The sequence below is a fragment of the Passer montanus genome, unplaced genomic scaffold, assembly GCF_014805655.1.
Source record: "Passer montanus isolate IOZ18808 unplaced genomic scaffold, ASM1480565v1 scaffold7, whole genome shotgun sequence".
In the NCBI taxonomy this organism is placed as follows: Eukaryota; Metazoa; Chordata; class Aves; order Passeriformes; family Passeridae; genus Passer; species Passer montanus.
In genome coordinates, this window is record NW_024372147.1 from 11015729 (window position 1) to 11030252 (window position 14524).

General features: G+C 34.0%; 1 protein-coding gene across 2 annotated transcripts in view; it reads left to right on the forward strand.

Moving 5' to 3' along the window:
• PTPRD (protein tyrosine phosphatase receptor type D) overlaps nucleotides 1-14524 on the forward strand; it is a 1150086-nt gene that overhangs the window by 920283 nt on the left and 215279 nt on the right. The window contains exons 10-11 of one of the 2 annotated variants that reach the window (XM_039729799.1): nucleotides 8218-8363; nucleotides 12348-12489. In XM_039729799.1, the coding sequence (XP_039585733.1) occupies nucleotides 8218-8363; nucleotides 12348-12489 (288 nt within the window). Of the gene's footprint in view, nucleotides 1-8217; nucleotides 8367-12347; nucleotides 12490-14524 lie in introns of both variants that reach the window. The other variant, XM_039729798.1, reaches the window with a different exon arrangement.

A 14524-nucleotide genomic window follows, 5' to 3' on the forward strand; every position in this document is an offset into this window, starting at 1 on the left:
CATCATCCTACGGGCCATGCTAACCTGTCTTACAGTACAGCTGAAGGTGGCTGCATTGCACAGCTCACAGAGCTTGCTGGTAAGAGGAGTATATATTCTGTCTACTTGGCTGGACATCTAATTTAGGTTGTATATAACAGATCTTTGTAGGTAAATGGTAAATGTTGGTTTATAATTACCAGAAGGAGGTGTTGATCAAGTTTTGGGATGAAGCAGGCTTAACTTAGTAAGAAGGAAAGAGATTTATGAGTCTCTCCTAACTAGGTTTTTAAATTATTATTACCTTGTAGCAGCCTTAATGATACTATCTTTTTTTTTACCAGTTTTTCTCAATAAATTATGCTTATGTCAAGTCATGTCATCTCCTAATGCTGTTCTGCAAGTAGAAAGTAATCTTGAACCCCTTAATTCCCTATATTGCATATGTTCATATGGGCTGTGAGATTTGATTAGACACAAGCATTCTTCTGCTTGAATAGGAATTAAGAGAATTTGCTTATGTGGATGTGTTGTCAGGCATTAACACTGAATCACATTAGTACGTAGAGTCAGTAGTATTACTAGATAGTTGATTTTGCTTTCACAGTCAGTAATCAGCATAAATGGCAAGATACGCATTTTGTTGTTTTTAGATAAATAAAATATGAGTGAAAGTTTCACTTCATTGTTACAGTGCCCCAATTTTATGCTTCCTCATTTTGGTACCTGTATTTTGAGGGTTTTAGTAAGACTGAAACACTTCTAAAGGTCATCTCTCTAGTCATAACCCAGATATTCCAAGTCCCTAATTGAAACTTGTAGTGTCTTGTTTATTCCTACCTTTCTCTTGGAGTAAAACTCTTCTGGAAAGATATCAGCTTGCCTGGCATTTTAAAATTTACTGCTTTTTCTTTACACAATGAAAAGGAGTGTCAGCTCTCAGTTACCAAATAATTCATATGCAGTCTGCAGACATTAAAATTTGAAAAAGGAGCAGTAGAGAGCTTTGAAGCAGAATTTCCTTTTGTTAAATTAGTGAATATGACAAGGTTATGTAATATTCCTGGGGGATAAAGTGGTGCACGTCACTAACCTTTTAGATTCAAGAGACTTCATGGTTTTTATTTGCTGCTGAAAGAAGGTTTAGTACTGGATTTACTAGCAAGGTCCTCTTTCTAACTCAGGTAAATTAAGTTCCACCTAGCTTTTACATATATATTTTTGTGATAAATACTGTGTATATACACAAGCTTATACTATTTTGTTTTGCAATGTGAATTTGAACATATGCTGGTTTATGACTTAAAGGCATATCTGCAGTTGAGTTAATATCATGAACAGTGTGTTGATAGTGCTGGAATTCCTATGGGCATGGGGAAAAAAAAGGGAAAATTCTTACCCCATTATGCATTTACTGGATGGTGAGTATTACTTAGTCATATGTCTGCATCTTTCAGTGCTTAGGTTAGTTAAATACTAGAACCAAACATCCTGGTTCTCTTTTCTTGAGCTCTAGTGTAAACCAGGATTTTTGTGTGGAAAGAACCGAATAGACCATGGAGTAAGTAAGGGAAAGTTTAGAAGCAAATGTATATCACTTTCCTTTTCTGTAGCAGTATTTAAATGAAGGCTAAATTTTGTATTTAAGCTAATACAAATGTAGCACTGATAGCCAATGCTGTGCACCCAATTTGAGGAATGAAGGCAAGAGGGCATGGGTGTGGTAGTAGGCTTGGCTTTGGGAGGTTTTTCCTTTAGTCTAATAATCTATGAGACTGACTATGATAGCTTGTAAGCACTGGCTTACTGTTAGGCTTAGCACAGTGTTTCTCTGATAAGGCAGTAGTTAATGGTTGGCCCAAGTTTTACAACAAATGTGCCAAAAATGTTTCATGAAACCAGCTTAAATTGTTAGTCGGTTGCCTGCAACAGTTTAAATAGAAACAGAACAGCAGTGTATACTTCTTCAGCTTCTTTCTACTTCAAATATTAATGTATTGGTCTCTACTATTAGTAAAAGGCTTTTTTTCACAGGTTTTTTACATAGGTTCTTTGTATTTCTGAAAGCCTTTGTCATTCTCTCAGTTATTATAAGCTAAAAATGAACATGTGTGTGTGTGAATGATATTACTTGGCAAATAAACGTCTGCTGCTGTCTGTGTTAGTTCATATACCTCCCATGTCCCTAGGGCTCAGATAATGTCTGTCTCTAAAAAAGCGTACATAATCCACAATGAAATGAGCTGGTAACAAGGTTTGCAGAGCTTAGAGGTACACATTAAATGTGTGCTATTTTAACATAAGACCTTTTGGAAAATGTAACCTACCTATCCTACTTGTGAAACATTACCTGTAAGTCTGCAATTTGATTTCATATTTCAGGGAGGAATGAACCTCATGGTCAGCCTACTACACTGACACTGCATTGCAGGAAATTTGAAAATACAAAAGATAGGGTTGACTTTTCTTATTACCATTAAAACCATTCCACTGCTCAGAGTATGATGACATCTGAAGACTGTATTTTGTGTATTCCTCTTGCTGAAGGATATTAAGGCTGGGACAGTTTTAAGACATTCACAGTGAGAAACTGTGAAAAATTTCACAGCTTGTGACTGACAGACAAGAGCTTTTAGGAGCATACTACTTGTTAACGTAGGAGTTTCTTTATATAGATTTCATTAATACAAATGATTTCTTGCCCTTATAGAAATAAAAACTAATTAGCTTTTCTCACATAGCTAATGTGCAGGTCCTCTGTAAGTTCAGGTTAGAATTAAGGTGGAACAATTAGTTTCAAAATGATCAGTCTGATGTCACAAATTATTACTAGTGAGTAAATTAGCTGCTAATGCTGTATATAAGGGTGTTTTGAAATTTCTATTAATTTTCTATTAAGTACTGTGTATATATAAAAAAGTATTTCAATATATTAACTAATGAAGGAATTGTGAAAATAATAACAAATCATGTAATTTGTAATGCATCAATACACTATCAGACAGTGATTATGTGCAACATTTGCCTATTTGTTCATTTGTACCTGTACAGGATTCTTCACCACCTTCACCGTCATTAAATATGAACCAGTCTATGGCCTTTTCATTTAGAATATATACCATTGCCTTCTAAGTGTGTGGAATACAGTGACAGATGCAAAATGGGAAATGGGGTAGATAAAGGTGTTGGTTTGGTTTGGTTTGTGGGATTTTATTTTCTTGGCTGGGTTTTTGGGGTTTTTTTGGTGGTTGTTTTTTAATTTTGTTTATTTGGATTTTTACTGTGTCATAAATTTCTCAGTGTGTAATTTGACATGGGAAGAATCACTACAGAATTTTTTACTCGGAGTGTGTTCATTTGCATATCCCATGAAACTTTTTGCTGCTAGACCAGTAAGACTATGCTAAGTGCAAATTATTGTTATGATTATATGGGTGCCAGACCACATTGTTTACACTGCTGTCAACCTACATTTCTGAGTCTGTGCTGAAAACATTTTATGGGAACAGTTGTGATTGTCATCTTCCAACTTTTATTGGTGCAAAATGAGTCTTTATAACTGAAAAAGTTACTGAAATTTTTAAGGAGTCTCCTCAAATATGTGTGGATTTATAAGCAAATGAGGCATTTGAAATAAGTGTCTCTGCATTTTAAATTTTTTCTTATGTCTTTATTAATGTTTGCTATATATGCTTACAAAGGATAAAGTATTATATGATTTTTTTTTTATTCTGACCTAGTAAACCTTTTCATATTTCAGGCGTATGATGAAGTTTAGTCCTAAATTGAATTATTTTATACTACCAACTCTCATACACCCCAAACAGAGAATCTAGAAACAAATGTATTAGGGTCTGTGTCCTCTACATATCAGTCCATAGTAAGTTCACATGCTGAGCTAGATGTGATTGGACTGCAGGCATCCTATTAGCTCTCACTCTAAAGAAGGTGAAGTCTTATACTCGTATTCACTTTTTCATAGAGAAGTATGTCCATAAAAATGTCTCTACGCAAGAATAGTTTGCAGTAGCTGTGGAAGAAAGGGGGCTGAAATAGGAATTTCAAAAGTATTTTGTGAGACATTTTATTTGAGTGCAGATGAAAAGTATTACATATCCTTAAACACAGCACAGAGAACAGAACATCATCTTTAAAATGGATTATTCTATAACATGATGAAATGTGAATTAATTAATTCCATTCACTATTTCAGAATTCTACTTAAACTTTAGAAAGTCAATGTAGAGGCACAGAAGGGAAGAAAGAAATGTCTTATGCTCATGCCAAGATATTCAAATATTCCAATCAAAATGAGTTATTTTAGTGTCACTTAAAAAATATATTTTGTGGAGCCATAATGTGCAAAAAAACTCCACTTCTATCTGGATAGTGGTAAACCATCTCTCATTTCAGAAGTTGTTGTGGCCCCTGAGGGGACAGCTTGACTGTTCATTGAAGCAGCAGCCTAATTTCTATGAGGTTGAACTCTGTAAAGTAAATAAATGCAAGCTCAGTGTATTTAAGGTGAGCTAGCAATAAATTCAATTTCTGTCATATATTAAGAGTGTAATTTGCAGTGTTTAATAGTTGTCACTTCAGCTTCTCAAGAGTCTCAGCAAGTGCATACTGAGCAAGAAATGGTGGGAGCCCTCAGCTCCTGAATGACAAAGCTTGTGCTACTCTTCAGAAGTCCAAGTAATGGGTGTCTCCCACTCTGATTATTTTTTTCTTTTTATCTTGACAGGGTATCAAAATTCACTATTCGTATCAATATCTGAGTAGGTACTGGTATATAAACAAGCAAAACTTGGCTTGTTCTTGTATTTAAAAGAAAATACTGCAGCAATTTTTATGATGCTATTAAGAGAATTTAAGGGCAGAAATATGAGATGCTGATTTTAAGTGAAGTTCATTTATTTTATTTTAATTACACTTCTTGTTCTTTTAACTGCATTTATTGGTGTTACCAAGGAGAGTTCCAAAAGTGCTGAAAGACTCTGGTATCATAGCTGATAACATATTACATCTTATTTTTTGGCAGATTTAATTACACTAGAAGGTTTCCATATAGATTGTTGCTGTGCTTAATGAACTGTGTTGTGGAGAGTTTTTCTTGAACTATGCACTGCTGTTGTTAAGGGAGATCGAAAATAGTTGTCAGTTCTCAATCAAAATTGCCCTCATGTTAATAAGCACTACTGTCTGTGCAGTTTAATTGTGTTTGCTGTCAGAGTGTCTAGCAGCTTAGGTCACAATCAATGTCAAGAAACTGACAACATTAATTGTGGAGATAATTTGTGTCAAACCTTAATTAACAACCTTTATAAAGATAAAGCAATAAATACTACTTTTCATGTTTGCTTCTGCTGGGTTGTGATTTCACATACTCTTACACTGATGGTAGTTGCTTTATATGTAACAAGATGAATGTTTTGATAGAGTAACAAAAAGAGGGATTTCATAGTACTTACCTGTCTCCATGGCAGATAATTTTATAAATGTATTTATGTTCTAAGATTAATTTATCTTCTCTGATATCATATGATACTTGAAAAGTAGCTGATTTACTTCCAGTGCTACATATTGGAGGAGAGTTGTGGCAGTGTTTTTTATAGGAATTACTTACTTATGTAAAAAGAAGCTTTGACTGGATAGATACATTCCTTATGGGGTTTTTTTGGCTAGGTTATAGTCTAAGAGAAAAACAAAGATCATCCCACTTCCATCCTATACTGGCCTGTGAAGCTTTTTTATTGATGTTGATAATATTAGTCACCTCATACAAGAAAGTGGATTTTATGTACAGCCTTAAAACCTTGTTTTCCTTGAAAAATGTCCACAAGTTGAAAATTGCATCATTATGTACAACTGCTCTTGTTTTCTTTGTCTAATGCTATGCCTCTAATGCTAGGTGGTTAATAAACAGCAGCTTTACTAGTTGTTGGTCTAGCAAAAATTCACACCAGATGGAAAAAATACTGTTCAGGTAGCTGGAGCTATGTTAAGTATTCAGCCGTATTTCTGCAACTCCACAATATAGGTGGAGAAGCTAATATGCAGTTTTTGTAAGGAGTCATAGCAGCTGTAGTCCTATAGTCCTTCACCAGGTTTTGGACAGTTTAATGTAAGAAATTGCTGGAAAACTAGTTGTACACCTTAGAACAGTTAAGTTTGGTGGAAGATTTTTAATTCAGTTTGTTGCTAGGTGTGCTATTTGCTGTTACAGTTACTGTGGGCTCTTGGTCTTCCTCATGAAGAGTTTGAGTGGTTTGAGTTCTAACAGTGAATTCACAGAATGTAAAAAAAAAAAAAAAAAAAAAATTAAAGGAGAATGGCAGCTTTTCATTTTTCACTTGGTGGCCCACAATTGCAACTTGTGCCACAGAATGTCAGTATATCAGATTCAGTCAAGTCTCTTTATGTATCACAGTGCTGAGTTAAAACAAAAAGGGTTCAGAGAGAGCAGTTCTGTTGAAACCCAGATGCTCTTCATCAGAATACATTTTTGCCTTTTTTGTGGTCCAGACATGAGATCTGTGGATTGGGAAAGGATCTCTATTTTTTTCACTTAAAGTGAAAGTGTTCATATTGGAGGAGAGTTGTAGCACTTTCACTTAAAGTGTTTTATTTGCTAAGGTTTTGGCAATTTTTGACATCAGAGAAGTTCTTTCATAATTTACCCATGGCAGTAGTAGTACACTGTTTTGCTGAGATGTGCTCTTGCATTTTGGTTCAAGTACATTTTTGCTGAGAAAATTTGCAGAGTGGGTACTTCTAGGACCCTTGTTCATTCTCAGATGTTAAAAGCTAATGCATTTTTTTCACATGTCTATTAAAGAAAGAGCATGCAGATTTCCAGGAGTGTTATATGTTGTTTTAAGTGCCCTTTTCTTACATTAGGAATAGGGTAAAAATTTTCCCTAATTTAATTTTGTAAAATGGCATCTTGACATTTTAAACTGTTTCAGGATTTCTTCCAGTGTTGCATGCATGCATGACAGTAGTCCATTGAGTTTCTTGCATTCAAATAAACATTCTGACAGGAAATGGTGCTTATAGAAAGAACAGTTTTGCAGAATAAGGGGTTAGACATCTAGAACTAAAGAGCAGCAGCATAGGAATAAAACTGGCACAGTACAGGACATACCTGTCAGAGCTAAGAGAGGAAAGTGAAGAAAAAAGAAGAGGTAGGAAACATAAAGGAGCTGACTGCTGATATATGAAGATGAGAAGAAAAATGAATTGCAACAGATGGTATAAAGCAACTACTGTGGAGGATGGCTTCATAGCAAAGACCTGGGGGTTTTGCTGCTTATTGTCCCTAAGTTCTCACATCATATCATTTCAATCATTAACTGAAGGTATTGTATCTTTAGAAATTCTTTTGCTAAGAAGGACAATTATGTAAAGATCTAAAGGAAATTTTAAATACATTTGAATTGTTTAGGTGTTATCTTAAGAATTTTGGTATCTTATATTTAGAAGTCATGTATTGTGTTGCTCTAAAATTGAAAATTTAGTCTCACCACTAGTGAAATAATGATTTCAATTTGTTGTAGCAGAAATGAAGGGAAAAATAAAAATTAATTTACATGCCATTTCATACTTTCAAAACTGTTTCTTCATTTCCCTCCCTCTCTACTAGTTGCAATAGTTGGATCGTTTTTTTTAGTTCTCCTTTCTGACATAGTAGAATTTGGGACTGAACAGGAGCTATAGACAAAACTGTGCCCAAGCATAAATCTCTCTTCTGATGCAATCTTTTTTGCCTGGACTCTTAATACATAATAATTTACCTCCAACAAGCAAAATTACAAATGCTCTCTCCTAAATGTCACTGATTTTAATGTCTCAAAGGTGAGCTTCCTGTGTTCATGACACCCTGTGATCACAACATCAAGTAGCTAATCGTGATATTATTCCAGTTGATTGATGAACTCCTTCTGCACCAGAAGTTAAATTGGATTTTTTATTTATCATGGTGATAAAATACAATGTGTGAGCTTGCTATTCCGATGCCATCAAATTTCGGTTTTAACACAAATTTCACTAGTAAAATGTATAAGTACTTTCCTGACCTTTTAGGTTTTTTTAAATAGTGCTTTCTCATGCAGGTGAATGATAGCACTGGAGAAGCAAAGCATTTCCTTTTTTTAAATTTTGAAATCTTTATGTGACTTTTTTTAAATCTATGTTTTCTGCTTGGATTAATATGGTTAATTTCTTTTTCTGTTTCAGCACCACCAAAGTTTACAAGAACTCCCGTTGACCAGACAGGGGTTTCAGGAGGAGTTGCTTCATTCATCTGTCAAGCCACAGGAGATCCAAGACCTAAAATTGTCTGGAACAAAAAAGGAAAGAAAGTCAGCAACCAGAGATTTGAGGTATTAGGTCCATTGTTCTGTTCCTCTGAAAAACATTTTATTCCAACTTTGTTTTTAATCCCACTAGGTGTGCTTTATTAATGATGATTTAGCAGAAGAGAATTGACTATCAGGGATAATTTGGTAGGAATACTCAAATGAAGTTCTTAATTTTGAAAACTGCTTGTGCATAGAACCATTAAAGAGGAAACTGCTACTCCAGTAAAACTTGCTTGCTTTTGATTTTTTTCTTAACAATAAATGAGGAAAAGGCTTGGAGGAAGATGTTTCACTCCACAACCTTCAGTTAAAGGGAACAGTGAAAATAATCTGTTCAAAAGATTCTGGTTATTTGGGGGAAATAAGAACACAAGTATTATTCCCTCTTGTAGCGGCAAGAATAATTAATGTCAAATATGGAATGACCTTTAATATGAAGAAAAAACTCAGAAAAAGGGGGAAAAGCTCTTGGAAGAGTTATCAAAACTGGCACTAAGAGTGTACAATTGTCTCTTAAATGTTTTCAGTGTTAGATATGAGACTTCTGTTTGCTTAAAAACAACTGTTCAAATTAATGATTTGTGTATAAAATGATTGTGACATGCATTTTATGAGAAAATTATCTAACTATAGTTATTAACAACCAACTGAATATTAAAATCCTCTATATTAATTTTTATTAGCACTTGTGAAGACTGCTTGTCCCAGCTTTCAGGTTAGATTCTTTTAGAAGAACTGTATTTCTTCTATAAACCAAATTTATTTTCTTGATTTTTGGTTTAATAAGTATCTAAAGACATTGGAATTCATTCACTAACCATTATCATTTCTGGCTTGTGTATTCACTACAACATGAAAACAAAATCATTAATTTAAATGTTACCTCCTAGTGCCAAAAACTGTTTGCACTTTGCAGAGCATATGCAGATCTGTAATTGGCTAGAGGGATTAGCATAGAAGTTTTATCATAAATTTTACACAATTTATCCTCTTCTATTTACAGAAGTTTCACTCAAAGTGAATTCTAAACAGAGAAAGATGGCCTGTGTATGTTTACTGTGTGTTATTCTGCAATATGTCATGGTTTATTTCCTTAATATATTGCTATCTAGGGACCTGTGTACCTGTTTTTAGGAAGAATAAGCAAACATAAAGTAGTTTTATTTCTATAAAAGTTATTTGCATGTAACTATGAAAAACACCTTAAAATGTTTTAAAAATGCCTTTAGTGGACTGTTGAACAAACAGAATAGCCAAGGAAGATGGAGTGTATTTCGAACAAATAGATGACACTTGCCAAGTGTTTTATAATTTTTACATGTCCATTGAGCAGAGCAGTTACAAAGTAGGCATACCAAATCATTATTTTAAACAGCTTTTCTTGCTGTTCAAAGTAAGGCTGTTAATTCATGACATAGAATCTGTAAATAAGAAAAGAACTACAGTAGAAATGAGATTCAAAAAATACATATGAAACATTTGGGAAATAAGAAATGTCTTGAGATTTTCAGCTGAACCAGTAAGAGAATATTTAGTTGAATGTTTTGTATATTTCTCTGAGATACTTAATGATGACAGACATCAAAATGTTTTGCCTGAACACCTGTCTTCACATAGTAAATACAGGTGGAAAGGATTCCATCTTATCCACCTGCTTTCCCAGGGATGCTGGGGGTTATTTTGTTGTAATTCAATAAACTTGGGCAGTCTCCTACAGGGTTTCATGAAACTTGTCATGTATTTGTGCCCCACGTGAAACCATAACTCTTGCTAGAACTTGATGTATGTAGCAATTGGGGAAAAAATAGTTTATTTCCTCTCTCTTAACTGTTTATATATTTGAAGACTATTGTCATTGATATTTCTTGCTTACCAGCTAATTCTCACAACTTATTGACAATAGCAGTGAAAGCTAGGTATTGCTTCTGAATAAAATATACAGTAAAACCTCGAGGGTCTTCTCTATTAATCTTCCAGCTTTTATTTGTATTGCAGATATAGACTCTGAATGAGGATCCTTTCTTTCTCCTCTTCCTTCAAATTAATTCAAGTAAAAGAATTACAGAAATCTGCTTTAATTTGCTGTGAAGTCCTTCTCAGAAGAACATTAAAAAAAACAAACAGAAAAGAGCAAAAAATAAAAGTTGAAAATTACATCATTCTATCCTGTGTGCAAAAATGCTTTTATTAAAAAGTCTCTATCATAAAAAAAAAATAAAATCACATTCAGTAGATAGGGAACAGTTAGGAATTTACTAGCTGTGGTGTGCAGGAAAGGGGAGAACTATTCACATGAAAAACAAATCCCTTTTATGATACATAAAATAAAAGTTGAAAAGTACATCATTCTATCCTATGTGCAAAAATGATTTTATTAAAAATTCTGTCATAAAAAAAAATAAAATCTCATTCAGTAGATAGGGAACAGTTGGGAATTTACTAGCTGTGGTGTGCAGGAAAGGGGAGAACTATTCATATGAAAAACAAATCCCTTTTATGATACATATTTTTGAGACATCAGACTTGAAACTTAATCTCTGCAGTATTTGCCCAATCCAGTCTGCTGCAGTTGTTTCCAGTGTCTGTCCAGATACATTTATTCAGCATTCAGGTTTCAACAATAGCAATTACTCTTTTTTAAGTATGTCTGTGAGGATTTGGAACTACTTAAAAACTTGGAAAATTTTTTATCCCTTATAAATGTCAATTTATTGAAAATTCTAGTTATTCCTTTAATAATGCTAACATCAGGTGGATATTTTGTTTTATCTAGATTGGTTTAAGATGGCTTTACTGGAAGAACAAGAAAAATATATCCTGTGGGTTATCAAACAAATTCAGTATAAAAAACCCCCGGGGTTTTTAACTTACATTCACCTCTCCCAACACTAAGTAGAAACTGAGAAATTCCTACAATGAAAATAGGGAGATGCAGAGCATATTTACCATCATTTCTAACCCCGGACTTTATAGCTCTCTTTTGTAAACATGTACAGTGATCTCTTAGGTTACTTGTGTGAAAATGAGACAGAAGGACACAAACAGATGCGCAGACAGACATATCTGTAAATCACTTTGTGCATGTATATATAGATTATGGACAGATACTAATTATTTTGTAGAGGAAAAAAAACCAAAAAATTGTGACTGTTCTTTGTTTATAAGTACCATTTATCTGATGGTAGTACTGATATCTCTCAGTGATTTTTTAAATTTCTTTTTTAAAAAGTAGATTAAAGAGATTACTGCTATTACATAAGTATTAAGAAGGTTTTTCCAGAACCTATGGGGCATTGCAGTATTCACCAATATTTGATGTGGTTCTGACTTCAGATCAAGATGGAGTTAAGATCTGTTCAGTGAATTTTCTCATATAAATGTTGTTACTTCTTGTATGGCTATTGCAATTTTAAAACTAAATCTTAGAAGTTTTGCTATATTATTTAGTCTCCTAGATGATCGTTTTGTTGGATAAATTTACTTATTTTGTGGGTTAAGTACAAAGCTAAACTGAGTCATCCTGTTCAGTTCAGAAATTGCAGACAGTTCCTAACTTTGGAGCCAAATGAGTGAGTGAGCTGCACTCTGTGAGGGAATATAGGTGGCAGCAATTAAAATGAATGTAACTGTCACTTGAAGGTAAAGTACTTTAGCTAAGAGAATTGAGAGGTATTGGTGGTGAACTTCAGAATAAGAGAGCAATAAGTCACAGACTTTTTTCTTAGAGCCCTTGTTTGTTGATGTTTTGGGGGGTTTTTTTGTTTGTTTGTTTGTTTGTTTGTTGTCCTGTATTTCTTGAAGCTATATTAAAGTGGCCACTGAATACTCACTGAACAGCAGTGCTTGTTGCCACTTAAACATTTTCTCATATCTCCGGTACATAAATTTGAGAAATGAATCTGTGTTTGGTGACTTCAATACCAACAGGCCATTGTTCATTAACAGATTAGCTGAGGAATAGGTATTTGTAACAACATCTGTGACAGCTTTTGTCTCCTTTTATAGGTAATAGAATTTGATGATGGATCTGGATCAGTTCTCAGAATACAGCCACTGCGCACACCCCGAGATGAAGCTATTTATGAATGTGTGGCTTCCAACAGTGTTGGCGAAATAAGTGTGTCCACGAGACTCACTGTTTTACGTGGTAAGTTCTTTCTAAACATAACCAGTTCGCTTTATAGAGCTTAAAGGTCTACATTGTTGTAAAGCAGGGGATCCTCTCTGGCAGAGGTAAATACAGTTCTTTACAAACGCACCTCACTATAGTACCAATGCTGTTCATTATAAACTTTTAAAAAAAAAACTGGACTGCTGTGTTTGTGAATTTTGACCATAAAATGGTAATGTGAGAATGTAGGGTATGACAGATTAGACTAAAGAAATGAATAAGTGAAACAGGAATGCCACACACAACGGGTTATCAATTACTACTCAAGTCAACCACCTTATGAATGCCTTTGATTCACATTTTAGTGCTGCCCTGGGTGCCTTAGCTTTGTTCAATCAGCATTTACACAGAAATTTGCTCAATTAACAGTAACCTTGAAAAGTTGCATGAACAGTTTTTAGATGAGGTTAAGCTGCTGCAAAATTTCTCCCACAAGAGACAATCATAAAAAAGATGAAAGCTTCTTCCACTTCAGATATATGTCACCTGAACTGTAGCACTTCAGTAAGAAGTTTTTGAAAACAGTATTCAATTTTTTCAACACCATGAGGGGTGAGGATATTAATGTACTGCCAAGCCTACTGTCTAGATAATACTCAGGGGAGAAAATACTAGTATCAAACGACCTGAACATTTTGTTTTGTCATCTGGAAATGAATAAACACTGGATTTGGAGACGCTTCATGAAACATCACACTCTTCAGTTTGCAGGGCTGGCTTTATGACAGAAAATTATTGTCTTGTATTTTGATATTAAATGGCATTACAAGGTTTGCAAAATCACTAGGTGCCTGTTTATAGGAATTGAAGATGATTAAACAGCTTTACAGAATTTAGAGGAAAATTTGTAGAATGTGTAATTATAATACTTTTTTTTCTCGATCCTCTATCCCAAGCACTGTAGGGTGATAGGAAGATTTCTTTTTTCGTGTTATTCTCCGAAGTTCAATGTTTACTAGAAAAAAAAAAGTTTCTATAATTTTATTAGCTATTTTAATCATTATAGACAGTTCGGACATTAAAGTTTGAGACAGCTAGCAACACCATGTGCATATATATTAACCCTAAGGACATACTTTTTTTTTTTTAGAGGAAGTCTGATGTAAGCAAACCTTTTCAGTATTTAAAATTCTTATCTCTAATGCCATGATTGTTCCTTATACTATCTTTTAAAAATTCTTCCAAGTCAAGCCAATGAAAACAGGAAGATTGATAGATTGATGTTTTCACATTTTTAACAGCACCATGGACCTGTTCTCAACCCCCTTAGATAAGGTCCTGCGTTTATTAACTGATAGGAGGACTTTTTATGTACAATTTCCACATTGTTGAAAATTAACATAAAATGACATTTTATATTCCATTATAAACCTTGCAAACTAAAGGAAGATTGGGTGGAGGAACAAGGAAAAGCAAAAAGCAGTATGAAAACTCAGGTCAAAATAATATTCTTTGCCTTCATACTCACTTGTAATGTATTTACAAGACTGCTGGTCATGAAATGGGCATGCATGTGTTTTGAAAGTGAGTGCTCTAAACCAAAGTTCTTATTTTGGATTCTGTAGAGAAGCAACAGCCATCATATCTCTCTACCAAGAACTACAGCAGTGGCAAAAGATAACAGGGGCGTCTGAGCATCAAAACTGACTGACTGCACTATGTGGTCTGTTTCTTTATGAGTCCTATTGATTATTAACCATTTTTTGTAACACATGTAGCCTATTTATTGCTTGATAGTAAGAGTAATAATAGTGGCTCAGTGCCTACTTCTGGCCACACTAGTATTGCATCCTATTTTAAAAGCAGTACATAATGATATGCATATGCAAATGACTAATGAAAAAATCTTACTGGTTATGAAGTTAAAATTAAATAAATTTAAATTTTAATTAATTTTTTTAATTAAAACCACTGAAATATAAAGATTGAGAATTTTATCCAACCATAATATATATGGCTTTTGCAACTACAGAAATATATTTGCCCCAGGAGTAGATTTATGTATTTAATC